The 25,688-nt window shown below is 40.3% G+C and overlaps 3 protein-coding genes across 6 annotated transcripts in view; 1 reads left to right on the top strand and 2 right to left on the bottom strand.

The window, feature by feature from the left end:
• Positions 1 to 2,010: 2,010 nt before the first annotated feature.
• LOC310960109 (importin subunit alpha-1-like) lies at positions 2,011 to 10,224 on the bottom strand. Its single transcript, XM_083931720.1, has 10 exons — positions 10,105 to 10,224; positions 9,139 to 9,279; positions 8,631 to 8,719; positions 7,598 to 7,866; positions 6,762 to 6,856; positions 5,496 to 5,759; positions 4,629 to 4,862; positions 3,866 to 4,048; positions 2,858 to 3,007; positions 2,011 to 2,216 (listed from the first exon to the last, which is right to left on the bottom strand). The coding sequence occupies exons 1-10, from the start codon at positions 10,168 to 10,170 to the stop codon at positions 2,127 to 2,129; spliced, it is 1,581 nt and encodes a 526-aa protein (XP_083787846.1). The 5' UTR covers positions 10,171 to 10,224; the 3' UTR covers positions 2,011 to 2,126.
• Positions 10,225 to 12,232: 2,008 nt separating this feature from the next.
• Positions 12,233 to 19,164, top strand: LOC310965239 (UPF0450 protein C17orf58 homolog). The gene is made up of 5 exons (XM_083938736.1): positions 12,233 to 12,330; positions 13,128 to 13,814; positions 15,108 to 15,194; positions 15,917 to 16,108; positions 17,536 to 19,164. The coding sequence occupies exons 1-5, from the start codon at positions 12,258 to 12,260 to the stop codon at positions 17,721 to 17,723; spliced, it is 1,227 nt and encodes a 408-aa protein (XP_083794862.1). The 5' UTR covers positions 12,233 to 12,257; the 3' UTR covers positions 17,724 to 19,164.
• Positions 19,165 to 21,124: 1,960 nt separating this feature from the next.
• LOC310959360 (nucleosome-remodeling factor subunit BPTF-like) overlaps positions 21,125 to 25,688 on the bottom strand; it is a 49,904-nt gene continuing 45,340 nt past the window's right edge. For 3 of the 4 annotated variants that reach the window (XM_083930671.1, XM_083930672.1, XM_083930674.1), the window contains one exon: positions 21,125 to 23,899. In XM_083930671.1, coding sequence (XP_083786797.1) covers positions 23,863 to 23,899 — 37 coding nt within the window. In that variant the 3' untranslated portion in view covers positions 21,125 to 23,862. Of the gene's footprint in view, positions 23,900 to 23,979; positions 24,933 to 25,688 lie in introns of those variants that run through there. The other variant, XM_083930673.1, reaches the window with a different exon arrangement.

Raw genomic sequence — 25,688 nt, 5'->3', positions numbered from 1 at the left:
AGGTATATAACTAAATAAAATGCATCTTAATTAATGATTATGGCTACTAGAAAAACAATATACAAAAGGCAAATTGTTCATATATTATTTCCCTTTTCCCAAAATCTACAACCAATAATATAACGGTTTGTGTCACTTTGCCCTTTTTTATTACTGTTTTTAGATCATTTTAAGTGTTGATTTGTTTTTACAAGTTGATTTTGTTTTTGTACACAGACTATCTTTTTTTGTATTTTGCATCTCCTATTGATGCTTTTGTCATTTGCATTATTTTCTTCTGCTTTTGTAACACTGTAAATTTCCCCACAGTGGGACTAATAAAGGATTATCTTAGCTCATCTTATCCAGGGGGTGTCATTTGTCACTTTCTTTAAAACTGAGCCAATGTGCATTAAGACAGCTTTAGACAAATGGAGTTTTAGCCTGGTTTCTTAGACATTACTTTGTTGCCATGGTCAGGATTTTCTTGAGATCCTCTATGGGGTTTAGATCTGGTCTCTGACACTTCATCCTCCAAATTTAACTGACTTCTTTCATCTTTAGACACTTTGGGTTCAGTCCCCTGTCACACTGCAAAACAAGTTCAATAGTTCCTTGAAGTAAAGAATATTGAAACAATGAACTGGCCTGCCCAGAGTCCAGATCTAAACCCCATAGAGAATCTCTGGAAAATCATTGGCAATAAAGTAATGGCTAAGAAACCCACTACAGTTATTGAACTGTGGAACAGACTGAAGTAGAATGGACTCAGATCAAACCAGAGCAGTGTGAGAAACTAGTGATGTCCTGTAGGCGCAGACGTGCTGAAGTCATTCAAAGCAAGGGCCTCTACACTTCCTATTTGTTTTTGTATCCTATAGCCCTGAGAAAACATTGTTCTCTTCTAACAGAGTGGTTACTGTTCTCTAATTTGATTTTTTACTCTGTACACAGACTATTATAATCATTTGTATTTTGCAATCCTTAATTGATGCTTCTGTTCTGTCATTCGGATCCTCTTTTACAACACTGTAAATTCTCCCACAGTGGGACTAATAAAGGATTATTTTAGCAAATCTTATCCAGGGGGCGTCATTTGTCACTTCCTCTAAAACTGAACCAATGTGCATTTAGGCAGCTTTAGACAAATGGAGTTTTAGCCTGTAACTTTTAGACCCTTCTAGCACACACTCCTTTCTCTTTCCATATGGAAGACCATTATATATGTTGAGTTTTATGGAGTTTTGTAATTGACTGATTGTGTGCAAACCATTCAATGTTTTTACTTTGAGCTTAAAATGGTCTTCGTGCTTTAATCTTGACAGTTTGACCCAAATAGTTCCTACGAATAGTTAGAATGTAGTGTATTTAATTGAGTAGTTTCAGTGTCCACCCTGGATTAGAACCAATAGGTAAGAGTTTTATCTGGGTAATTGAACAAGTGAGCGTCAAAGCTTTTGGCAGGGTTCTTTTATCAATTGCAAAAATCGAGAATTGACAGCTTTAATTTCGGAAATCTATCATACATATCTGAAATGTACCGTTTCTGGTATACAAGATACTGCCACCAGGGGCCAAGAATGAAAGTCAAAATCACAAACTTTCACAAGATATAAGTCCTGTTTACACCGTTTACAGAAGGTACTGTAGACGCCAGTTAACAATGATCAACTTTACTTTGACATCCAGTCTATGAGTCTGGTTGTGGTTCTTCCTACACCTCCCTGAGCTATCATGGCCATATAGTCTAGCATTGAAACACATATTTCATTCATAAAATAGTTGAAAATCTACTACAGACACTACAGTCCTCATGATATGCACAAGTAAAGAGAATAACCACAGTGCCATCTAGTGGTGGCATGGACTCACACTCGCCTCCCATGACCTATTTCTCAAATGAATTCACACCTCACATCTTTTACAGCATTTCCTCAAATAAATCAGGCACATGGTGGCGAATATCTAAACGAAAAAAAAACATATGCATGAATAACATTTATTTACAAATATTTAATTAAAACAGGAATATTGTTTTTGTACTGTCACGTACAAGGATGAAATGTCTAAAAAAAAAAAAATACAAAAATATCAACAAGGTACGAATTTTCTTTTTTTTTTATGTTACAAAAAGAAAGCTGGACATGTTAAAACTGGAATGTGCTTTGGTCTTCAGGGATCTGGAAAGTATAGGACTCTGCAGTTGCTTCAGGAACCACAGACTCATCATCATCGTTCTGAAAAGAAACAAGAGGCCGAAGGAGCGAAGCATTAAGGATTAGCCACGTTTTTAGCATGTTTTGGATTTCATTTAATGGAGTAAGAGCAATTCTTAGGACTAGCTTAATTTCTGTCAGTCAAGAAAGAGTTTGTCGTGAACTGAGTAACATTAAAGACAGACCATGTAAGTATGTAACAGTAGTGTTTTAGTTTGAAAGGCTTTGGCTAATTATGTCACCAGCAAAAGAAAAACAGCCATTAAACATTAAAATTAACATCACATGCAGAAACCAGCTGACATCTAGCTTCTGTATAGTTGCATCACACTCCATATTTTTATTTGGCAATAGTAAGTAGTGAGTAACACAAATAACCTCTGTTCTGCCACCCTACCAGCTCTGCCAAGAAAGTTTTAATTTAATCTATGAATGAGTCACATAATTCCCAACACAGTCATGCGTCTTCTCCTGTCAGATTGGTTTTGCAATATCGTCATTAGAGGAATTTCAATATCGCCCAATCCTAATCTCTATGGGTGTTATTTTTTTAACGGTTGTTGTAATCTTAACCATTCTCCAAAATTCTCTGAATAGTCCTCCTGGATGATTCATTAAAATACAACTATGGTTCCTGTGTGGTTGTGTTCAGTAAAACTTACCTCTTCAGAGAAGAATTTGTCTATAATGTTGAGAGAGGACTTGTAGACGGCTTCATTGTCATGAGACTGCAGTGCCTCAATCTTGTCCAAACCACCCAACTCCTCAATCATTAGGCACACTTTCTCAATTTCACCAGTTTTGTATGCCATCTGTAGAGAAAGGGGAAAAAGAAATCTGTAAGACTAATGGTGTCCTCGCCAAGAGGTGAACCTATGACCATCCATTTTAATCTGTGACCGTCAAGAATCCATCTGCGTCATTCAGAGTATAATGTGACGGATTAAATTCTGTAATTCTTCATGTTTCCTAATCTCAGAAACCCACAGCGTTAATCTCCATTTCCTTGGGATTTAAGACAAATGTCTGCTGGCAGAAGAGTCAGTTAAGGGTACATTTAAAAGGCTAATTTATCCTAAACGTATTTAAATTATTTTCTAGGCAGCAGTCTGCCCACAGCTCTTAATCCCTTATGCATGGCTCTCTAAATGATGGTTTGAATTTTAGGGCTTCACTTGCCAATAGCTTTGCACACTGCTACTAGTTTTCCTTCATTGTTTGAAAAAACAGACCCTGCCAGTGTTTTAGTTTGTCTTATATATCATTTACTGAAAACTTAGTATAAGGCCCCAGTCAGACAAAATGCGGTTAGGCTCTTCATTTAGCTTCACATCAAAATAACGGCAGAGGACAGCTGACTTGTTGGTTGCGTTATAGCAAGAATAACAAAAAAACACAGGGGGCATTGCTCTATCCAATCAGGTCGTCTTCAAAATAAAAGGAAGTGTGTTTTTTTTTTAATCTGCAGGACTCACCTAATAGTTCAAGTCTTTGTTGAATTTCATACATGTTCACAATACACTGAGAGTAATGGATACCCTCTAGGGGTAAAGTCTACTTGACACATGATGGCACAGAGTGTTATTAACTGCAATTTGATTGCACAACAAAGATAAACATGCTGTAAAAAACTCCAATGCAAATATAGCAACAAGGTCTTGGCAGTATACCTGTAAAATATTGTAGATTGCATCCAGGATGACCAAGATGATTTTGCTGTCTTTGGCAGTCAGCAGGCAGAGCAGAGGCCCCAGCACATTGCATTGGACCAGGTAGACCACTTGCTCTACAGTTCCACCACTTGTGTAATTGGTGACAGCCCACACTGCCTCCTTCTGAGCCTTGTAGTCGCCCTAAACAGAAATTACATATGATGTTTAGGGCCAGAGAAAAGTATAGAGATAAAGTACAGACATACTAGACTAAATGAGCCTTCACAAATAAACATTAAAACCATCATAAACGTGTTTTTTGACTGTTAAATTACAGAAAAGACTATTCAACTGTCTTTAAGTATCAATTAATTCTGCTTCTTTTTAAAATGTGTATTCCTTCTAGTTTCTATTGTGTGTATTTTTGAGCAAACTTAAATATCATCATGCATTTGTGTGATGAAAATAAATATCTATTCAGTCATTCTAACCTTGTCAAATCTTGGACAACTGTCTAATTATGTTCTTGACGCAGCATAAACATACAGCACACATATGTATGTATGTAATCATGTGTGATATCTGGTCTCATAACTAGAGTTGGAACTCAGGTGCAGCCCTGTGACTGTCCATTGTTCATGGGATGTAATTAGGTTGTGTAAAATGCAGGAAAAAAGATTGTCCCATACTGATAAATAAAATATAACTCACAAACTAATACAACTCATTTGGAGTACTGAAACAAGCCAGCTATATTTTCTGTGTGCTCTTCTGTTCTGACCTGCTGGAGGATCTCCACCAGCATGGGCATCAGGCCTGCCTGGATAACCTCCTGGATCTGGGTGTCCTTGCCAGCAGTGATATTGGACACTGTCCAGGCTGCCTCTTTCTGGATATTGGGCTTGTGGTGGCGCAGCAGGCTGGGGAACATTGCCAGAGCACCTGCATTCAGCACACACTGTGTCTGCTCGTCAGTCCCAGTCACAATGTTGCCAAGTGACCGCAGGGATGGAGTCTGGGAGGTAAGGGAGAGAAAGTCAATTATCTGTAGTATTCACAAATTTAGGAAGGATACATAGAGGGGGTGGTGGTGAAGACAATGAATATGATCTGATACCTAAATTCTGTGCGTTATTGTTACAATTTGGCACATCTATCTGAAGCCAATAACAATGCATGCAACAGCAGGCTAAGCTTGAGTTTCAGTTACAATGGTTCACGTCTCACTGCAGACATGGTAACAGTTATCCGTCCTACACTCAACCAACACCCAACAGAAAGATTTCCCTGTTGTGCAGGAGTGAACAAGAAAGTGGGTTTCTTCAACTTTGAGGTAAAAAGAAAAATGATACACGTGGATGTACACAAAAAGGACAGCATGGGGTATAAGAAACTTTTTTAGAGAGACGGTATTTGTGACTATATAATGAGCACTCTGGACTCGATGATATAAGCAGTTATATTAAAGAGGCACTAAAACTTATATCAAACACTCATGATGCCAGAGATATAATCAGAGAGGAGCTACTTCTGAATCTCCGTTGATAAAATATGAATGTCAATGTTGTACAAACTGGATATGAGAATTGTAGACAGTGACAGTGTCACAAATAACAGTAACTTTAGACTTAAACTCAACACCACATACCACAATTGAGAGCTCCCCACAGGCTAGCAGCTGCACCAACCGGGGCACCAGACCAGCCTGCACCACCACCTCTATCCTCTCATTGGAGCCATCAGTCAGGTAGGACACGGCCCAACAGGTGTCCGCCAGGATCTCTCTGTCGTCGTGGTGCAGGAGACGCACCAGGGCTGGAAGCAGCTGCTGCACGGCCGTCAAAGGAGGCGCCGGGTTCTTGTTCCGACACAGGTTGGACAGCGTCCAGGTGACATTGCGCAGGTAGTTTGACTGGTATGGTGAAGTGTCATAACATGATAGTTGTTAAGAATAACAGATATTGATAAGACTCAAGTTTCAAAAGAACTCTAAAAAGAATAAACAGAATAAATATAGTTTTCAGCAAATGTCAACATAAGCCCTCCAAACAAAATAACATCAGTCTCAGGATGATTATCAAGGAATTTTTAAATAAATAAATATTTCATAACAACTGCAATTTCAGTAATTGTTCAGTAAATATTTGAATGGGAACTATCGTGCAATCTGCACGTTGCGAATAACCCCCTTAAGTAACTATACTGTCAAACCACTGAATAACATTTTAAACATTTCAAAGTCAAAATACAGACTGCTTTGCTGTGTGTAACTTTACTCTTAATGTGCATTAACTTTTCAACAGGAATAAATAGCTTCACACCACATGCATGCTGATAAGCCCTGTCGACACTTAAATGTGTCTCGGATGAAAAAAATAGTACAATAGACCAAACTGAAAAACAAAGCTTTTTACAGACAGAAAAGCTATTTGCAGCTTATTAGACCTCCTTTTGATACAATATACATAATATATTTGGCATCAAAAGTCACATTAAATTACACACATTATCCATAACGTACTAATGCCAATAATGTGTAATTGTTTTGTTTCTTCGTTAGAAAAAATGAATCAGTTCACATCCTCATTACAACTTATTGAGTGGTTGATCAGAGCGGAAATGCACAGCTCTTAATACAGGTGTAACTGCAATCAAAGCACATGGAAGAGGAACTGGGATCTGATTCAAATGTGATTGGGGATACACATGTCCACAGATGCACCTGTGAACCCCTGATCGCACTAGAACAGTGACTAGAGTATTAATTACATTACCAATCTACTAACAACTTGATGAAGAAGATAGTGTGGATGTATATATGTGAATAAAACATACTAGGGCAGGAACGTGGTGCCATGTAAAATGAAAATGTCTCTTAAAACCAGCAGTGTAAGAATGTTTGATGGGAACTCACAGGAAACACGGACAGGTCAGGGGCTGCTAGCAAGGCTAGTAGTGGCTGCAGACCACCGTGTTTGATCACTAGGTCTCTGTAGTTGGATCCATCACCTAGTTTTGGAGGGAAATAGAAATTTAAGCCATTTTCACATATAAACAGGACTTTCACACAACCGGAGAGTATCCATCTCAGATGTGTTCTCGCTTACTTTAAATACTGCCTTTGTTTTTTACAGTAAGATGTGTTTACCAGAGAATAAGCGGCTCTATTCACACATGGGCTAACTCACAGATTACCCCGTCTTTTTACTAGGGAGCTGGCAGGGTAAAGTCTGTTTGATGTCCGGTCTGACTGAATCAGATATTTGCCTCACTAGTCATGTGTGAGCAGTGCAATCACAACAGACAAAATTATACTGTAACTAAATGGAAACTAGAGTCTATTACTGCAGCAGGCAGTAACCATGAAAACAGCATCATTACAGCAGCGTTTCGTAGCCAGTCCTACACTTTTTCTGTTCTGATACCTTAACTGACTGAGAAAACAACCAGTGTTGATGCTCTGATAGAACATGGGTTCCTAATGATCTTACGTGAATCGCCTTTGGACAATGAACTCCCAACTCCAACACGCTTTGGCTTTTAAGGACACACGCTTTTATATTCATTTGAAAATCTCTCAATATTAACTCCTAACAACTCTGGACCAAACAAGGGAAGCATAGTTACACAATCACGCCACAACTATCTAAGATGAACAACAGAACAGTGAAGGATGTAGTAATGGAGCAACAGAAATAAAACAAGTGACTCACACACAAACAAATGTTGAGTGTCATTAGCATATGGTACCTGCGATGTTACCCAGGGCCCAAATGGCCTGCTCGCTGATGTGCGGGTGGGGTGATGTCACCAGGCTGATAAAGGCTGGGATAGCCCCTCCTTCCACTACTGCAGTGGTCTGGTCTGAGGTTCCTGAAGCGATGTTGGTCAGGGCCCAAGCTGCCTCAAATTGGATGGGGGGGCATTCAGACAATGCCAGGAAACTAACGAACCTCGGGATGAGGCTGGCGGCAATGATGCTGTCGATTGGTGGGTGCCTTTCTCTGGAGAGGAGCCTCCTGTATATCAGGAGAAAGCAGTTGGGGAATTAAAGGGAAAGTTACTTCAAGGAAACAGACGTTGAACTTGTAACACTGTTAAACGTCATTGGAGAATTAGCTGGAGGGCAATCTAGAACACGGGTTATCAAGTTTTACAGGTTGGGGAACGCATTGAATACCTACTCAATCCAGGTCCACAAAAGAATATGCTTTAACCCTGGTGTGTGATTGACACCTTGTCATGATTTAGGAATAATATATAGGAAAGATAGTGAATGTTTATTACACTAGAACATCAAAACTCGTCAGTCAAGGTTAGAGATGCACCGATACCTGGATCAGATATCGGCTCCGATATTGACTAATTAGCCGATCCAGTATTCCGGTCCAGTCAGTTTCTTTTTTATTAATATCATACACAGCGAGTTAATTTAGCCATTGTTTGTTGGGTTTCAGGCAGCTGCTATATTTACATTACAATTTAAAATATGAGTTTGCAGTGCACTTTATATGGAAGTGTTATTTATTTATTTTTGCTGCTAATGTACACTTTGTTACTTGTCAATATCTGTGTTATTTTTTTACCTTTTTTTAACAAGGCTAAATGTTTATGTCAAGCCTGATGCCTTCACTCACATGGCAAGGTATACGGTTCATTCATGCAACAGTAGTATCGGAATGGTATAGGGTATAGGCCGATACGCTCAGCCCAGGTATCGGATCAGATATAAAAAACTGGATCGGTGCATCTCTAGTGAAGGTTATTTTCTATAGTATTTTACCTGGCCGCCTGTGTCGCCTGCAGCTGATGATCTAGATTCTGGCTGTTTACACCGCCTACAATCTCCTCCACCGACCAGTGCTGAGGAGGCTGTGAGAACAAAAACAGATTACTTATCTCCACAGTAAACCTGGGTCAAACTCAAGTTAAAAGTAACCCTCTACATTCACTGAAACACTCTTGGAATACGTTTAGGTCAGGGTAACAGGGTCAGGACGATGGAGATCAATTATGAAAAGGTAAAAAAATGTATATGTTTGAATTACAGATTAAGTTTTTTAATGTTTATATTTGAAAACAACAAAGCGTGCACACTATTTGCACTCAACTGCTTCTTACTGACTTTGTGTTTCTGTTTCTATGCTGAGTTTATTTATTGTTTTTATATGTGTTAAGAGAGGAAGCTATATGTCATTTTTTTGTAATAAGTATAATGACAAAGACGATGCTGATTCTACTGTTTGAGAGGGGCAGTAAAGCTGACCGAGATCAGCTGCTGTGCTGTTCACCTGTGCGTTGGGATCTTTCTCTTGGAGAGGAGATGTTGGGTCGTCCAGAAGGCTCTCAACATTTCTCCTCTTAAGGATCTGATCATCCTTCTTTGCTTTTCGTAGCTCCACGTTGACTTCTGCTCTCCTACGCCTTAGCTCCTGAAGAAGTCGATAACCCATGAAAAAAATATATAAGGCTATGGCAAGCAGTTTTAACATTTATTGGAATCACACCGCTGTCTGTAATTACATTTTAGATGTCCATAATACCATTTCTCCTAGTCAAAACTGAACTATTATTAGTCAGAATAATAATTTCAGATATCCATAATGTCATTCTTACTAGTACAAATGATGGCACTTTTGTCATTCACGTGTGTTGGGCTTTCTATTCCGGATATCCATAATTACATTTTAGATATCTAGAACGAACATTCTGGATATCTGTAATGTAATTCTTATTAGTAAAATTGCAGTTGTACATATCCGTAATGACATTTTTACTAGTCAGAATGTATTTGGCATAGTCAATATTGCATTATGGATATCTGGAATGGATTTACATTTGGGATATCTGAATTGAAAATTATGACTGTTAACAATTGGATTGTAGATATCTGAAACGGGCGTTTTTCCTAGTAAGACTTACATATCGAGAATGTTCATTTTAGATATCTAAAATATAACTGTGGATATCAAGAATTGAAAGCCCAATACACATAAATGGCAAAAGTGACGTCATTTGTATTAGTAAGAATGACGTTGTGGATGTCTGAAATGACAACTGTAGATGGGAGTTATGAAAAATGGCATTTTTGGATACATGAGACGTTCTTTTTGACTAGGAATAATTGAATTATAAATCTGCAATACATATGCAGTCTAGAGACTAAATGTTAAAACCGCTTTCCATATAAGACGGTATTTGTTGCTATTAGTTACACAATTCACGTTCTTGTGTTGGCGGTTACTCGCAGAACTTACGTTGACATCTTTCCCTTTGTTTTTGAACTGGGTGAGTCGAGCTCCGGTGTCGTTGCCAGCTGACATTCCTGACCGTTGAAACGAGACGATCTATTCCACTTACGTTATAGACACTCCCTGTTGACAAATGACAGTTTAACGTTAAGCGGGTCTTACCAACGGATGCTTTCGCTGACTTACTTGGGTTAACTCTAGGTTAGCTGGTGTAGCTAACTTAGCTGGCCGCTTGTCTTGAGGCCAAGCCGGTTATCTAACACCATGTGGCCCGTCTTAAACCGAGCCTGTCCGGCAAAACCAACACCCCAAACCTCGCTGAAAATCATTAGAACGACAGACGCGCTCCAATTATGAGCGGAAACAATAGGTTAAACTACTTATGTCTACAAACGTGTTTAAAATGTACATTTTGGACACAATGCATGTGAAAACGTGCTTACCTTACTGATTTCTCCCGTAGTTTTTTTTACACCAGACGTGACGTCATATATATACCGCCCTGTTTTTGCTGAGCTTTGATTGGTCGAACTGACTACAACGTTAAAAAAACGCTTCAAACAACAAAGCTGTTGTCAAAGGCAACCGCTGTTTAGTATCGCGAGATTAAGCTGCCACATCTTTTGTGCACTGGCAGGTTTTCATTGTGGTCCATTGCGGTCATGTCTGAAATACCGAATGTATCTGTGGAAACATTTTCCTTACATAGCAATGTGAAAATTAATAATAGCTGCTATATCTTATATCTTATCGCTTTTTGAAAGTCTAGTCCGTCATTTTCAAAAAGGTTGTTTTCCACGTATGGCTACGTAATGACCCAGTGGCCTAATGGATAAGGCATCAGCCTCCGGAGCTGGGGATTGTGGGTTCGAGTCCCATCTGGGTCGCATTTAGCTCCTTTTCAGAGCTTAAATATGGAATAGTGATTAAGTTGATAGAGTATAGTCGTACCTTGGTAAAAATATGAACTCAGTAACTGAACCATGCTACGCTGACCAAGAAGTCATTATAAACATTAACTTCAATCTGATAAAGCTTCAATATACAACATAACAATATACCATATTGCTGAAATCAAGCATTATTGGTTCATTAATTATGATCTTACCATCAACTAGCATTGTCGGCGATGTCAAATAGGTACAAAGAAATTACAACATGTAAAGAAAAACATTTCAGCCCATAGTTTGACTCCAGCATTAAACCGCTTATTCTGCAAATAGAAGAGCAGCTACAACAGAACGATTGCAATGGTATATAAACACTGTAGCCAGAGTACAATGAATCAAAAGATGACGAATTCAAAGATTTGTTGCAGTTCCTTACTGTGATCACCAGAAGGCAGCAAAGTATCGATATTGATATTAAACACACTCAGGTACACCATCACCTCTTACTCAAAACGGTTTAGATAAGTTGTTATCACCCTTTAGGTTTAGTTTGGTTTATTTATTGATAAAGAAAGACAAAAAGGATCCAAGGAATAACACGTGAAAGCGATGAACACTTTTTAACAACATGGTCCCTGATGGAAAAGGACAGGGCATACAACACATAGAAACACATACAGCCCTTCGAAGGGCAAAGAAACACCCATCAAACTAGATTAAATCCACTGAGGTATAATGCAATAGATTACCCAGGTCCTTGAGACGATTTTTCCTAATTATTTATTCCACAAATAGACCCTAACTTTTTGTTTAAAACCCCTTTTCCTCTGTGCCATTGCAATATCAAGTGGAAGACTATTTCATAATATAATTCCTGTGTTGAAAAAAGACTTTCTTGCTTCACTATTTACACATGGCACTTTGACCTGAAGTGAAGTGTTTCTTTTAGCCTATTGTCCTTCAAAATGTACAACAACACAAACCCTCAACACAGATGTTGAACCATCTGTTGGACACCAGAAGGTAAATGTACTTACAAACTTACGACAGAATATCTACAGAACCACATTTCCCCTTTCCATTCAGAAGCCATTCATGAATGAAAGGGGTGTCGTCCCGTCAAATGTTTACTTCTGTGTTTGGGACGTCCCACCATCTCTCTTCTCCTCTCCTCCCCACCCCATCTCATTCCTGAGCAGCCCGTATAAAAATCCCAGGAATCCCCTCTCTGCATCAGACCTTAATGTGTGCCCACACTGAACATCCAGGATGACAGGGATTATTCTGTTTCTCTTGTTTCTGGGGTTTCCTCTTTACGAGTCACAGGAGCATGTTGTCAACGGTGAGTGGAGGCCTACTTTTTTTTGTTTTGTCCATTTTTTCTGTGTTGTAGAAAAACAGATATTCTTCTACCTACACGCTTGTTTCTTAAGACCACACGTTGCCTTTCTTTCAGTGAGATCTATCAACTGTACATGTTTCATTTCTCTTTTGTGATTTATTGTCAACTGTTTTACATCCATTGTTATTCCTTTACTTGTCACGGATGTTGTGATTTAGATAAAATGCTTAGTGAGTAATACCTGACATTATTTCCTAATTCTGATGGATTTGGGACTTTTGTGATTTGGAGATTTAAATCAGTAAGATAAGGTAGACGATGCCCAACCCACTCATGGTAAGGTGTCATAGCCTACTGTAGCACTGTACTGAGGAAAGGGTTGTGGAAGTTACCGATAGTCCTGCAGTTGAGGTACTAAAAAAAAACATTTATCATACTTTATTAAGAAATATCATGAACCCTGAAATAATCTGTGTTTCAAGGAGCATCCACAGCCCATTCAAGGGGATTTGATATTACACTGTTGCCCATAAAGATGGATTCAAATATGTGTTACCTCTTCTAATGAAATGATTATGACAGTGTGATTTATTCTTGACAAAGTGTATATCTTCTCAAAACTGTATTCACCAGTCTCTTCCAAACATATCACAGTGAGAATGAAACTACATATAAGTAAAATTAAAAGAGGTATGTGTCTGAACACATTATTCCAACTTTACGGGCAACAGTGTACATTGACGCAGCCTATCAGGTTTAAGGGAATGTCTTACAACGTGTTGTTTGTGTCCACCCAGAGCTGTACACCCTGATAGAAAAGGGTCAGACCAGCTTTGTGGACCCAGCTCCAGGTAACCAGACCCGGATGGTGGTTAAAGAGCCCTCCCTACCCATTAACGAGCTTTTGGAGAAGAGCAGTGAGTCCAAATTCACCCTCCATCCTCTCCCTTCTGCCGTGTGGCCCAAGCACAGTGACCTGGCTCCCATCCCCCGCCACCACGGCCCCCACAACAAGAGCAAAAAGGGCCCCAAGAGCGACCGTCTGGTGGAGCACAACAGCGAGAAAACCAGAGGGGAAGTTGCCGGTCTGCTTCCCAAAACCCCGCTGACAGGAGCCACAGCCGCTGCCACCACCACCACCAACAACAACAACAACAACAACAACAACCGCACTGTGCAGAGAAGCAACCAGGACACGCAGTCCAACATCAGTCCTCCTGTGCAGAGTGAACCAGAGGGACACCCCAACTCCAGACCCAGGGGTCCCCCCCACACACAGCCTCAGGCTCAGCCGCATCAACCCGCGCCTTCACCGCGCAGAGATCCCCCAAACCGGCGGCTTGACCCAGAGGAGAACCGACCGGGGAAGTCCAGTCTCTATCAGCCAGGGATCGGTGCAGCGAACCGGAACAACAGCCGCCCGCCTGTCGTCTTCAACCGGCGCGCCTCCAGCTTGCTTTACCAGTTCGACATCCTGAGGCGAGGTATGTGTCCTGACCGTGGAGGCTGACCTGTGTGTGAGTTGTCCACATGTTCAGCACCTTTGAAGGATACTCTGTTGAGCTTGAGCTGTGTGAGTCTCTCATTTAGGATTACATGTATCAGAAGATTTAAATTATGTAAGAGTTTAGAGTTTATACTCAATATCACAGCATTTATTACCAATAATAACCTTTAAACATGATTCAAAAACAGTGACAGAGGACTCAAACTAAATAAAAAAGTTTGTAGCCTATAGAATTAAAAAAAGCTGCATTTGGTATTTATGAACTGGATTTTACCTCAGCCCTGATAAAACTACATCATCAAAGGAATACTTCACCCTCAAAAGGGTCACGAGTATATCAGTGACTAATTTTTACCTTGAAATCTTGAGGAATAAAATGTTTTATATCACATGCCTCCACAGTGAACAAAGACTTTTTTGTGTTGGTATTGTTTGTTCTTCGAGAGAAAAAAAAGCACATTTATCTTCAAGAATTCGAGGTAACACAGATGATGAAGGTGTAGTGTATGAATGAGTGTATTTATTTAACAGACAAAAAAAGAAAACAGTGCCCAAAAGGCCAAATGTGTTGGTGAATCCTGGTGGCCTCTGGGTTTAACATTGTCATTGCGATGTTGTTGGTTTGAGTCCGGCCGAGCACCTTTGTCAGTCTCCACTGTCTCCTGTAATCTATACCTTAAAACATAGAAACATGTTTTTTCTCCTGGGGAAATAAGTGAGTCCTATAGTAATTATATCGTTGAAATGATGATTTAACCCCTCTTAGTGAACACCCCCCACCACTAATTACAACACTTTCCTCTGGCTGTCAGTGTTTCCCTTTGTGTGCAGTGAGGTTGTAGAAACAGATGCAAAGCAAGTGAGAAGGTCCCTGATATTGTAATTCAGATGGGAAATGTAACACACATGTGATCCCATCTCTCCCTCTCTCTCTCTCTCTCAAGCACACACACACACACACACACACACACACACACACACACACACACACACACACACACACACACACACACACACACACACACACGAACACACACACACACACACACACACACACACACACACACACACACACACACACACACACACACACACACGTACAGTCCCATGCAGAGGAATGCAACGCCCGCCTGGGTTTTGTAATGACAACCTTGTCTTTTCTAATGACGCTGGAATGAGAGTCTGGCTCCATACAGGCATGGCAGCAGACAGTCACTCTCTTTTCTTCTCATCCCTCCATCCCGTCCTCTGCTTGTCTTCTTCTCTGCAGAGTCCGACTTCACACAAGATGCCTTCTGCATGAGCGAGTGCAGGAAGGAGAAGGAGGAGAGAGAGTATTACTGCTACAGTGAGTTTGGTATGTACCCAGTGAGAGACAAAGATTTGTCAAAGGTAGACAAACAAAAGTAATGTAGGAATAGCTTGAGAAGCCATGGCAATGTTTTGCTACCTGTGGGCCTTGATTGGCTTTAAAGTGAAATTCTGGCGTGAAATCACCCCAAGGTCTTTTTCGGCAAATACACTCATCAAATAAGCCAACGAGACAATTTTTTTTGTGTAACAACTATTAAGGGAGAAATCCCTGACGGTCGCTGACAGCTGAATGCGGCTAACGCTAATTAGCTCAGGTCAGCACAGTGAAGGCATTAAAACAGCTTTTTTTAACCACTAATACTGCTCAAGATAACACCAAACCTCTGCAGTCATTATTTGACCAGTGCATTTGCCAAAAGTAACAGTTTAAAGGAGTAGTTCGACATTTTGGGATTGAGAAGATCGATACCACCCTCACATGTGTAACCAGCAGCTAGTTAGCTTAGCTTAACTTAGTTTAGCGTAAAGACCGGAAACAGGGAAACAGTTAGCCAAGCTCCGTCCAAATGTAACAAAACTGATAAATAAATACATGTACTGGATACACATTGAGAGTGGTATTAACAGTCTCATCTCAATCTGGGGAAGGAAGCAAAAGCGTGTATTTCCAAAAATGTCAAACTATTCCTTTACAAAACGTAGATATGTTCATATATGTGGGTATGAACATTAAGATATATGATGTTTTTCACGTCTCTTGAACAGCTGTCAATGGGATAGTTCACGACATCGACGTGTTGCGTAAAGGAATACGCCTCATTACATTAATGGTGAGCAGTGACGGCTTCTACAAGATGAGCCGTCTCTATGTGACCCCGGACAGCTTTTTCTTCAAAGTTCGCCTTCTGGTCCTGGACACCTACAAGTGCAGCAAGCCCTGCCCTGACATCAAACTCGGTGAGTGTAGCAGGGTCGCTCGAAGCCTAATAAAGACATGGTTGGAGATGAGAAAATTTGTTTAGTTATGTAAAAAAGATAAGTGGTTTCCAACCAACTTAAAGTTTTACTCCTCAAGAATTGAGATACCTTGTTTCTAGCGGCCTCTTTGGCGGTAAGATGTAACTGCAGGAGAGCCTGTTCTCTCAGAGCTCTCCATCTTGTCATGTTCACGGTCAATAAATGCTGTGTCCCAAATCGCGCACTGCAGTGTATTGACATTCGTGCACTGTGTGCCTTATGTACTGACATGATCACAATCACACACTGCTGACCCCTCTTACTGGAAATGACGATCGTATTTCTTCTTCTGTTTATTTTTCCAAAAGCTTTTCGAATAACTCTTCTGACTCAGTTTATAAAGTGAATCAGTGTTCACTGTAGTCGTTCCGCCATTTTCCAGTCTTAATTAAGTACCTTCTCTTTCGCTACATAGACAAAATGGCGGCGATTAAGGGCGTTGAGTGTCCATCGATCCACATTTAACGGTTTGGCCATTAATGAGTGTGCGACCGGATAAATGCAGTACACTGCATTTTACCGACTTCCGGCGTGAGCGCAGTTCCACCCTCAAAAAAGCCAGTTTAAGGGTGAAAGTGCGTGATTTGGCACACAGTATGTTTGTTGACTTTTTTTTTTTGCTCTTTTGTAAACACACTAATACTTCAGAATTTGGAAGATCCAGATCTCTGATTACAAGGGACTAACTTGGCGGCCTATTTACAAACAGCCCGGGATCGTTGCCACACACACATAGATTGGAATATTCGGCAAAAGGGCAAGCAGAAGTGCTTTCATTAGTGGTTCATGTGATCATTCACCATTGTTTTAACTCACTCTTTGATAGATAGTGACTTAAAAGACAATTAGATGAAAATCTTAAGGAGTACAACTTTAATACCCGGCCCTTTTGAAGCGTGCAGAGAACCAACGGTGGCCTTCGGGTAACATTAAAACAAATGAAAGGCCCTCTCTAGAGCCCCGTTTGTCTATTCTGGGCTACTGTAGGAACATGGCAGTGCAACATGGCAGGCTCTGTGGAAGAGGACCCATTCCCTTGATATGAATGACTCATTCTAAGCTAACAAAAACATAATGATTCTTAGTTTGAGGTGGTTATACACTAATGAAAACATAATTATGAATGCTATTCCATTTCTGCCGCCAGATCACCCCTAAACAATACTCCGTGCTCTGACAGAAGTCATATATTATGGGACATACTGTATATGCAGAAGTGTCTAGATCCATAAATCAAAAGGTCTTGTTCCCCCCAAAGTATTCTTGTATAGGTTGTGGAATCCACTTTGTTTATTGCCAACTTGAAAATTGCTGGACTGTGCGCTTCCTCCCAGTTACTTCAACATTTCCCCCTATTTGTCCCCAAGGCACCAGATACATTATAATGGGCCAGATCTACCACCGGAGGCGCCATCTTCCCAATGACCTCCTGAACCTACTGGGGGGTAAACTGAAGCCCGGAGACGGCCTCCTGCGAAGCAACAACTACATCAAGAGATTCAACAAACGGAGGCACCAGAAAGCCCTGGAGGCCACCCGCTCCAGGTGTAGGTGAACTTAACAAAGAGACGACTATCGCCCCTGCGGCAGGGGAAAAGACACTGCAGCGTACCTGGACTGATCATAACTAACCCCTCAGTGTTGTGCAAGACAGAAGACATTTTGTGGAAGGCACAGATTTATTTTTATACAGACTTTATGTATACTAATCCTGGTTCATCTTTTCCATATCTCTGTAAAGTTCCTGAAGGTCTGGCTTTTGGTCTCTTTGATAGAAAACACAAGCAGCTTCAATGAATGGATTTTCCCGCGATCATTTATGTAACGTTTGGGGCATCAAACAAGGGTGTTCCCACTAATATTTTCTCAAAATATCAGCTCCACTCAGACACGTCATTCATTCATGGCTGGTTCATGAGGTCCCTAAAATAAAAAGGTATACATTGACTTACTTTTAAAGGGAAATTTGGCAAATCTAAAGAATATTTACACACAAAATAAGTTTATAGAATGGTTGTAATTTATCATTTTGTATCAGAAGTTACATTGGAGTATTTCTGTCGTATTCATGTATATTTAGCAATACAATTTTTTGCTGAGAGAAAAACACGTCAGATCCAGCCTCTTGATTCCCACTATAATCCAAGCACACATATGAACATGCTAAGGTTATTGGTTTAAGATGTTTTTCTGGCAGCTTTTCAACGCATCCCCTATACAAATGAATACCAGAAAACAAGACTTAAAAACGTACATATAAAAATTTGGGATCTCATTGTACGAATCCAACATTTTAATTGTTTTGATTCCTTTGATTAATCAGCGATGCTTCTACATTTCTATGAATGCAAACTGTTGTATTGCACCGAACAGTATTGTTTTGTAACACTCGATCCTGTGCGTGTTGTCACTGTGGTTGTTATTGGTAAGCAGGAAATGCACTATTATTGTTACATGGACCAAAGGGAGGGAATGAAGAGCCTGAAAAAGCAGTGACAAACCCCAGGAGGAGGAGGAAGAGGAGGGGGGGAGAAAAGGGGCGAGAGAGCACAGGACCTTTGCTTGTCATGAGAGCGGATTATTTTTCTAACTTTAATTATGTGTCCACGATGAAATATCTGCCTGAGTAGACTGGGACATCAAAAGGGACCTTGATGAATGAGGAGGGGGTGTGTTGTTGTAGGGGCTAAGCCAAAAAATCTAATCGCAGGAATCTGATCCTCTCCGCACCTGGACATATCACTCGGAAAAGTGCCTCCGTCACAGCTCCTCTTTTGGGATGGCTCTTTATTTCTTGCTTACACACAAACACGTCCTCCACTGGGAGGACAAAAGCTCAAAAGGGGGTATTTAAAGTATTTAGGCAGGATTGGAGAAGGGGAAATAAAGAAAGTTATGTCAAATGACACAGGGAGGGGATTGAAGCAGGATCGGGGGTGTTGGGTCTGTCTTGCTAAAGCTTTTGATAGCTTCTTATTTAGTCAGAAATCCCTGGCTTGATTGTAGTACGACCCTGAGCTAATGAAAGGGAAAACTTGCACTGAATGCTTACATTGCTTTACTATACATGAACTCAATAAAATGTGTATTTGTTTTGTAACCAGCGACCCTGTGAGGAATTTATTCGTCTATAAACCAACCCTCCACTCGTGCTATCCACTGACCTAAACATTGATCCTTGTTATCTTTCCCAGTGATTGCATGGCAAGGAGTCCCCAAAGTAAGACACTCTAATTAGAGTTTAACGACCATAGTCTCGGTCTAACCTTCAGAAAGAGAGACTGACTTGGAAACTTGGACGTGGAGGCAGGCAGGGCTAAGCCTCTTTTCTCCCCCTCTGTTCGTCTGTCAGCTCGGCCGGTCGGTTCCCAGGCTCAAGGAAGCCTCTATCTGGGATCAGCGCTGGAGGGAACAGATGCAGGCGGGCAGGAAACAGGAGCCTGCTCCACATCTTGGCTACTATCGCAGCGGGAGGACATTCCTCATCACAGAGGATGTAAAGGAGGAGGAGCAGGCAGAGAGAGGAGAGGGAGGTGGGAGTATCTCAAAGTTGCTTCCTGTGTGATAGCCCCCAAGCCACAAGGGGGGAGTGAGAGAAAGAGACGAGGGTGGTGGATTGAAACCACTTGGGGCTTGTGGCCATCTGCGGTGCTCGCAGCATCCGTGTGAGCCTCTGGATTCATTTAGTGGTTTGAGTGGGGAGTTAAGAGAGGGGGGTTGGGGAAGAAGAGTGTGAGAGGAGTGGGAAAGGTCAACCTTGGAGGTGGCTGTTATGCGTCGTGTCGGTTGGTAATTTGATCACAGGAAGAGTTTGTATGAGTGTGTTGGAGGTCATGACCTTGTCCTTCAGCGCTCACAAGTATGCACCGTTCTCTGACAAAGCTCAAGATAATTGACAAGAGTTAAGAGGACTGAACTTAGAGAGCTACTCACTCAGGGGCCACAGGGGAAAAATTAACAGTGGGCCCCAACTGAACCCTGTTTATCCCAGTCTCTGTGCATTATGTCTGTATTAGATACTTTTCATTACTTGACTAAATGCCAATTTATTTAATAATATCCACACACATATATGTAAATATCCATATAAAGAATGAGCCTTAAAACTATATTTCAACTCAAGAGTTTTCCTTGTATACGCTGTTTGGCAGATAATACAACATTTTTGGGACAGTTTAGGTCTTTGAGTTGACAGGAAATGAGAGGGAGAGAGATGCAACGAAAGCCTCTGGCAGGCCTTGAATCGGTTACGTTGCAGTTCATGGTAATGTTTAACCATTAAGCCGAAAGCGACACCACACATCTTACATAATTTCAAAGGCCTCTCCTATCGCTGCTATGCAGATGATGTTCGATTATACATCTCACTTCAGTAATAATAATGAAGATTTTCATTAAAATAAATGTCTTTAAGTAACAAAATGAGATAACACAATAGTGATTGATTTTTGTTCATAAATACCTGAACTATGAAAAATAGAGGCAGATCATTTCTTCAGCACAGACAAAGCAGATGTCAGCCACACCCAGACTTGTCCCTAAAGTAATGGAAGGTGTCAATTTTCTTTCCTCTGTACAAAAAAAATCTAGATCAGGAAGACAGCGAGGCACAGGCCCCTTGATATGGAGACTATAATTCATGACTTTGTTCCATCCTCAGCATCTGTAACTCCCTCCTCACCTTAGCAAGACATCACTGGATCACCAAAAGTGATGCAAAATGGTGTTGCTAAGCTTTTGACAGGAAGGTGTCACGTGACACCGATCTTGATTTCCCAAAATTCAGAGGCCAATTCAAGTTTCTTTGTGACCACTTTTAAGGCTCTGCAGGGTCAGCCAGATGCATGTCAATCAAAGAAAACACAACTCTTTTGAAAACTGGTGTCAAAAACATTACTTTATTATCTAGGATGAAATGTCCTATCAAGTACAAAAGAGAATCTCTTCGGAGTTGCCACAATCAGTTAAAAACAGAGTACTTTTTATCTGCAGTTACACTTCCTCAACAGTACGAAAAAAAAAAAAAAAACTGAGAACTTTTCATTGATATGAATAAATAATACAAGAAATGCAATGTCAATATAGAAGTTATGTTGAACTGGTTGGTTTTCTTACAAAAAAAAGAAAAACTCTTTACAAGAGTTGTCACTCTACCCCCATTCAAAAACCTTTATGCTCACAATATGCAGCACTTTTAATATAAAGGGTAATTTCACCTAAAATGTAGAGTTGACTTCAATTAAAGAGAAAAAATAGACCGTTAAAATGTACAGGCGGGCTTAGTTGCTGGTTCAAAGAGTGAAAAATAAAAGTTTCTACTGCTTTAAAAATCTTTAATCTCTACATATTTGGACAGCCATAATGTACAATAGAGATTACAAACAGTGGATGAAACATGTCGTCATCCATTTACAAAGTGGTGGACATTTGTGTGAAAGACACACAAACAGCAAAGAGGACAGCAGCTACATTATCTCTCAACTCTGCAAGTACACACAAAAAAAGAGTAATCGAAACGTTCGCCTAACTTTAAACTGTTAAGAACTTAAAAACAACCGTGTCTTATGACTGCTCCCCTCCTACAAAACTGATAATCACTGATTACAAAAATGTTCCCAAATATGATAAAAATGCAGCTATAAAATGTTCATACAAACCCCGCGGTACAAAGACTCCCCAGTCCCCACTCAAAGTTGACTCCCAGACATGCTGCCGCAGACCGCAACATAACTGAGTTGATGCTGAGTGGAAAAGTCCATTATCCAATTACTTAACCATGCTGAGGGCGAGTTGAGAGACATATGTGAGCCAACCTGTCAACTTCAATGAAATATGTTGGAAGACGTGGCTGATAGATAAGGGGAGAGAGACTTACAGACTCAGCCACGACAGAAATAGAGCTTTTGACGAGACAGTGTGTGTGTGTGTATGGAGGGAGGTACAGTACATGTGGGTTAGTTAAGCCTTGTACCAATGTAAGTTTCACCTTCCCTGAAGGCCCAACAGTCTCGCTTCCTGACTTCTTGTCCTTGACCCCTTTCAAGAAGGTCAAGTTTAAAGGAGAACACTCTTCACTCACATTTCAGAAGAACACAAAATGGTTAAAGGTCGGAAGAGGGGCAGGAAGTGGAGGGTGGGATGGCCTGTCCGGGATGTTTCCCTCTGGAAAATAACGTGACAGCCCTCAGATGAAATGAAGACCCCTTGAATTACTAGAGTGCGGTCTACGCCCATTACGTGGTGATGTCAATGAGACAGAAAAATTCACCTCTTGACTGTTTTTCAGAAATCTAGCTTCTATTACAAATGGAGCATCAGGGAATGTACATTGAAATGTACCACCAAGTGCGTTTCATGAGGCTGCTTCATGCTTCGTGCAGGGCTTCACAACTGAGGGTCAAAATAACCGGGTGCGGTGGAATTAGGAGTAAAACATGAAAGGTAACACGCGGAACTGAAAACTGGTTGGCTTCAGTAGGGTTATTTTCTGGTGAAGGAGCAATAAAATGCTGCTTTCAGGCATACAGTTGTTAAATATGAGAAGAATGATCTCCAAGATACTGTACATGGATGTGATGCCTGCCTTAAGCCAACTGTTATATAACTGTTGGGTTACCTTTGTTTCTTAATTATGTATTAAAACAGAATACATTTGGGAGAAAAAGTTTCCACACTGCAATGAAAACATGTTTCATTGCAAATAAAATAAAAGCATTATTGAAAATATGTAACATGAATGCAAATTTTTGTTTGTCTGCAAATCCAAAAAAATTGGTCGTTATTGTCATGGGGCGGGGACGATACTGACTGACTGACTGTTTGTAAACAGTTTACATCCAGCTCCTTCTCTGGTTGATGAACAGTGGATGTTGCCAAGCTGTACCTCTGATCGAGGCCCGGACAATGAGATTTCGCTCAATGTCATGCAAAACGTTTGGATTTGCCAACAATAGTTTATTTGATTCACATTAATACTTTAACAAAATTGATTTTATTTGCAATAAAATATTTTTTGATTGCAGTCAAACCTTTTCTGATTGATTGCAGAACAAAGAAACAAAAGTAACCCCATATGAACAGGGCCTTTTCATTTTGACCTTATGAACATTTCCATGAGAGCCAGGGACTCTGCTTTAAATGGGATTTAATGCGTCACTATGTGACAGGTTGAAATGAAAGTTTGCACCGCTGGGCAGAAAGATCAAAGCTGACATTTTGCTATATAGGATACCCAAAAATAGTGATCAGCTACAGAGATACAGTAACAACTCTTTTAAGAGTCGGTTGCTGACGTGACATCCGACACTGGACATCCAACCAGCCAACTTATCAACTTTATCTGCATCCGGATCGTTCTTCTCACAGATGGGATGCACTGGTAGGAATGGCTGGTGGGGATGAAGCAGGCTGCCAGACGGTGTCCGTGGCCGCTCTGCCCCTGGTCTGAAGGTGGGACTTCTGTCGTTTTGTCCCAGCGACACTTTGGATGAAAAGGGGGGGGGACTTCTCTCTCCCGTTAGCACTGCAATGGAGGTGTTGGAGGTCACACCAGTGCGGGCTGATTTTCAGCTGGGAGCGTGCTCTCCTTCAGAGAGAGCTCAGGTTCAGATGCAGCCCGACGTGGACCACGGGGCTTAATCATTCAGAGGAACCCACAAGGCTTGTGTTTTTGACACTTGGATTTTAGGAGGGAGCTAAGAGGCTGCTGATTGTAGCTTGTTGTTATGAGACCTATAGAGACGGGCAAAAAGAGGAGGAAGAAAACTGTTGGAAAACTTCTTGTTTCCTTTTTTTTTTATTAAAAGCTTTACAATATGACAAAAATATGCACTAGGGGAAATACAAAAAAAATAACAACAAACAAAACAAAAACATGAATTGGATGCCAGTGGGTCAGACACTATAACATATAGACCAAGCAGCCATGTTGGTGAAATGTTACTGAAGTGTATGACGTGATGTCGGCCCAACAGTGTATGTACAAGGAGTTTTGTTTTGTTTAACTGGAGACTGTCAAGCTTACCATATTTAGAACAGGAAAGCTAAACTACATCTTTCTCCAATCTATCTGTACAGATCCTACCATTATTTCCTTTAGAACATAATAATAGTCCTTCACAAAAAAACAATATAATATGCATATAAAATAACTTTATACATGGGTACAGCCAATGAAAAGAAACGAATGAATGTTGCATGCTTTTTAAAATTCTCGGCTAAGAAATGAGGTAAAAATGTTCTGCTGCAGCATGTTACGACCATTATGATGAACAACATTTCTGTCAAATTAAAAGATAAGTTATCTGTGTGTGTGTGTGTGTGTGTGTGTGTGTGTGTGTGTGTGTGTGTGTGTGTGTGTGTGTGTGTAGAACTGGTCAAAATTTACAATCAAAATCAATAGCTTTTTTTTTTTTTTTCAAAACTTAATCTCAAGAAAGAGAATGACAAACTTCATATTTTGTCTTATATCCAACTCAAACATAAACAAAATATCAGTCATCAGTTGCAAGTAGCATAAGAAAATACATTTTCCCCTTTTTGTTACCAACATGGCTGCCATTATTAGACAGTAGAAACTTTTTTGCTTTCCTTTGTTTCTAAAATAAAAAAAGGATCACACCTACAGTGTGGTTTAATATATGCACTTTCTTACAGAGTTTGTAACACTGTTTTAAACAAGTAAAAACAGCAACGTCATGGATAGCAAATTATATTGTGTTTGTTTTAAGAGTGACCCTGGCACCCAGGAGTCTGACATCACAATCTGCAAGAGAGAGAGAGAGAGAGAGAGAGAGAGAGAGGGAATGGATGGTGTAAATACAAGCGGGTGAAGCACATCACCATTTCAAGCACATAGCTGGATGCAAACCACAAGACTTACTGAAGCTGAGTTCTCACTTCCTCCCGTTAAACTCACCATGAAATGTTCAGCTTGTTCTTCAGTAAATGACTAAAATCAAGTTCAGCAAAATTATATAAATAGCGCCAAGTATTGTATGTAAAAATAACTCAACCTGTCACGAAAATCTTGCAGTTTGCATCCACCTAAAGCGATCACATCACACAGCGAGGGCAATGTAGTGAGATGAGTTTAGGGGCCCAACCAGATAGTGGAGTTATGATTCACTGCTTTCATACTACAGTACAGGCTGGAACTGCAAGAAGAGCATAAAGTCCATGAAGAACAAGGTAAAACTTTATTCAGTTGGTTTTGTAAAATGCTACAAAATGATATCAAGCTTTGGTTTTAAGCCTGAACCTGAAAAGGCAGAATTGGACAGAAGTTTAGTGAAATGGTCTTACAGTGGGTACGGAAAGTATTCAGACCCCCTTAAATTTTTTACTCTTTGTTAAATTGCAGCCATGTGCTAAAATCATTTAAGTTCATTTTTTTTCCTTTTAATGTACACACAGCACCCCATATTGACAGAAAAACACAGAATTGTAGACATTTTTACAGATTTATTAAAAAAGAAAAACTGAAATATCACATGGACATAAGTATTCAGACCCTTTGCTG

The sequence above is a fragment of the Echiichthys vipera genome, assembly GCF_963691815.1.
Source record: "Echiichthys vipera genome assembly, chromosome: 2".
Lineage (NCBI taxonomy): Eukaryota > Metazoa > Chordata > Actinopteri > Perciformes > Trachinidae > Echiichthys > Echiichthys vipera.
The sequence above is the reverse complement of the archived record's forward strand: the minus strand, read 5'-3'. Positions and strand labels throughout refer to the sequence as shown.

Coding starts and splice junctions, on each gene's coding strand:
- LOC310960109 (XM_083931720.1), bottom strand. CDS start 10,170: ATGTCAGCTGGCAACGACACCGGAGCTCGACTCACCCAGTTCAAAAAC. Junction 7,867..8,630: donor CAGGCGACACAGGCGGCCAG/GTAAAATACTAT, acceptor CCTGATATACAG/GAGGCTCCTCTCCAGAGAAA. Junction 4,863..5,495: donor GTGGGGAGCTCTCAATTGTG/GTATGTGGTGTT, acceptor CTTACCTCCCAG/ACTCCATCCCTGCGGTCACT.
- LOC310965239 (XM_083938736.1), top strand. CDS start 12,258: ATGACAGGGATTATTCTGTTTCTCTTGTTTCTGGGGTTTCCTCTTTAC. Junction 15,195..15,916: donor TTACTGCTACAGTGAGTTTG/GTATGTACCCAG, acceptor TCTCTTGAACAG/CTGTCAATGGGATAGTTCAC. Junction 16,109..17,535: donor CTGCCCTGACATCAAACTCG/GTGAGTGTAGCA, acceptor TTTGTCCCCAAG/GCACCAGATACATTATAATG.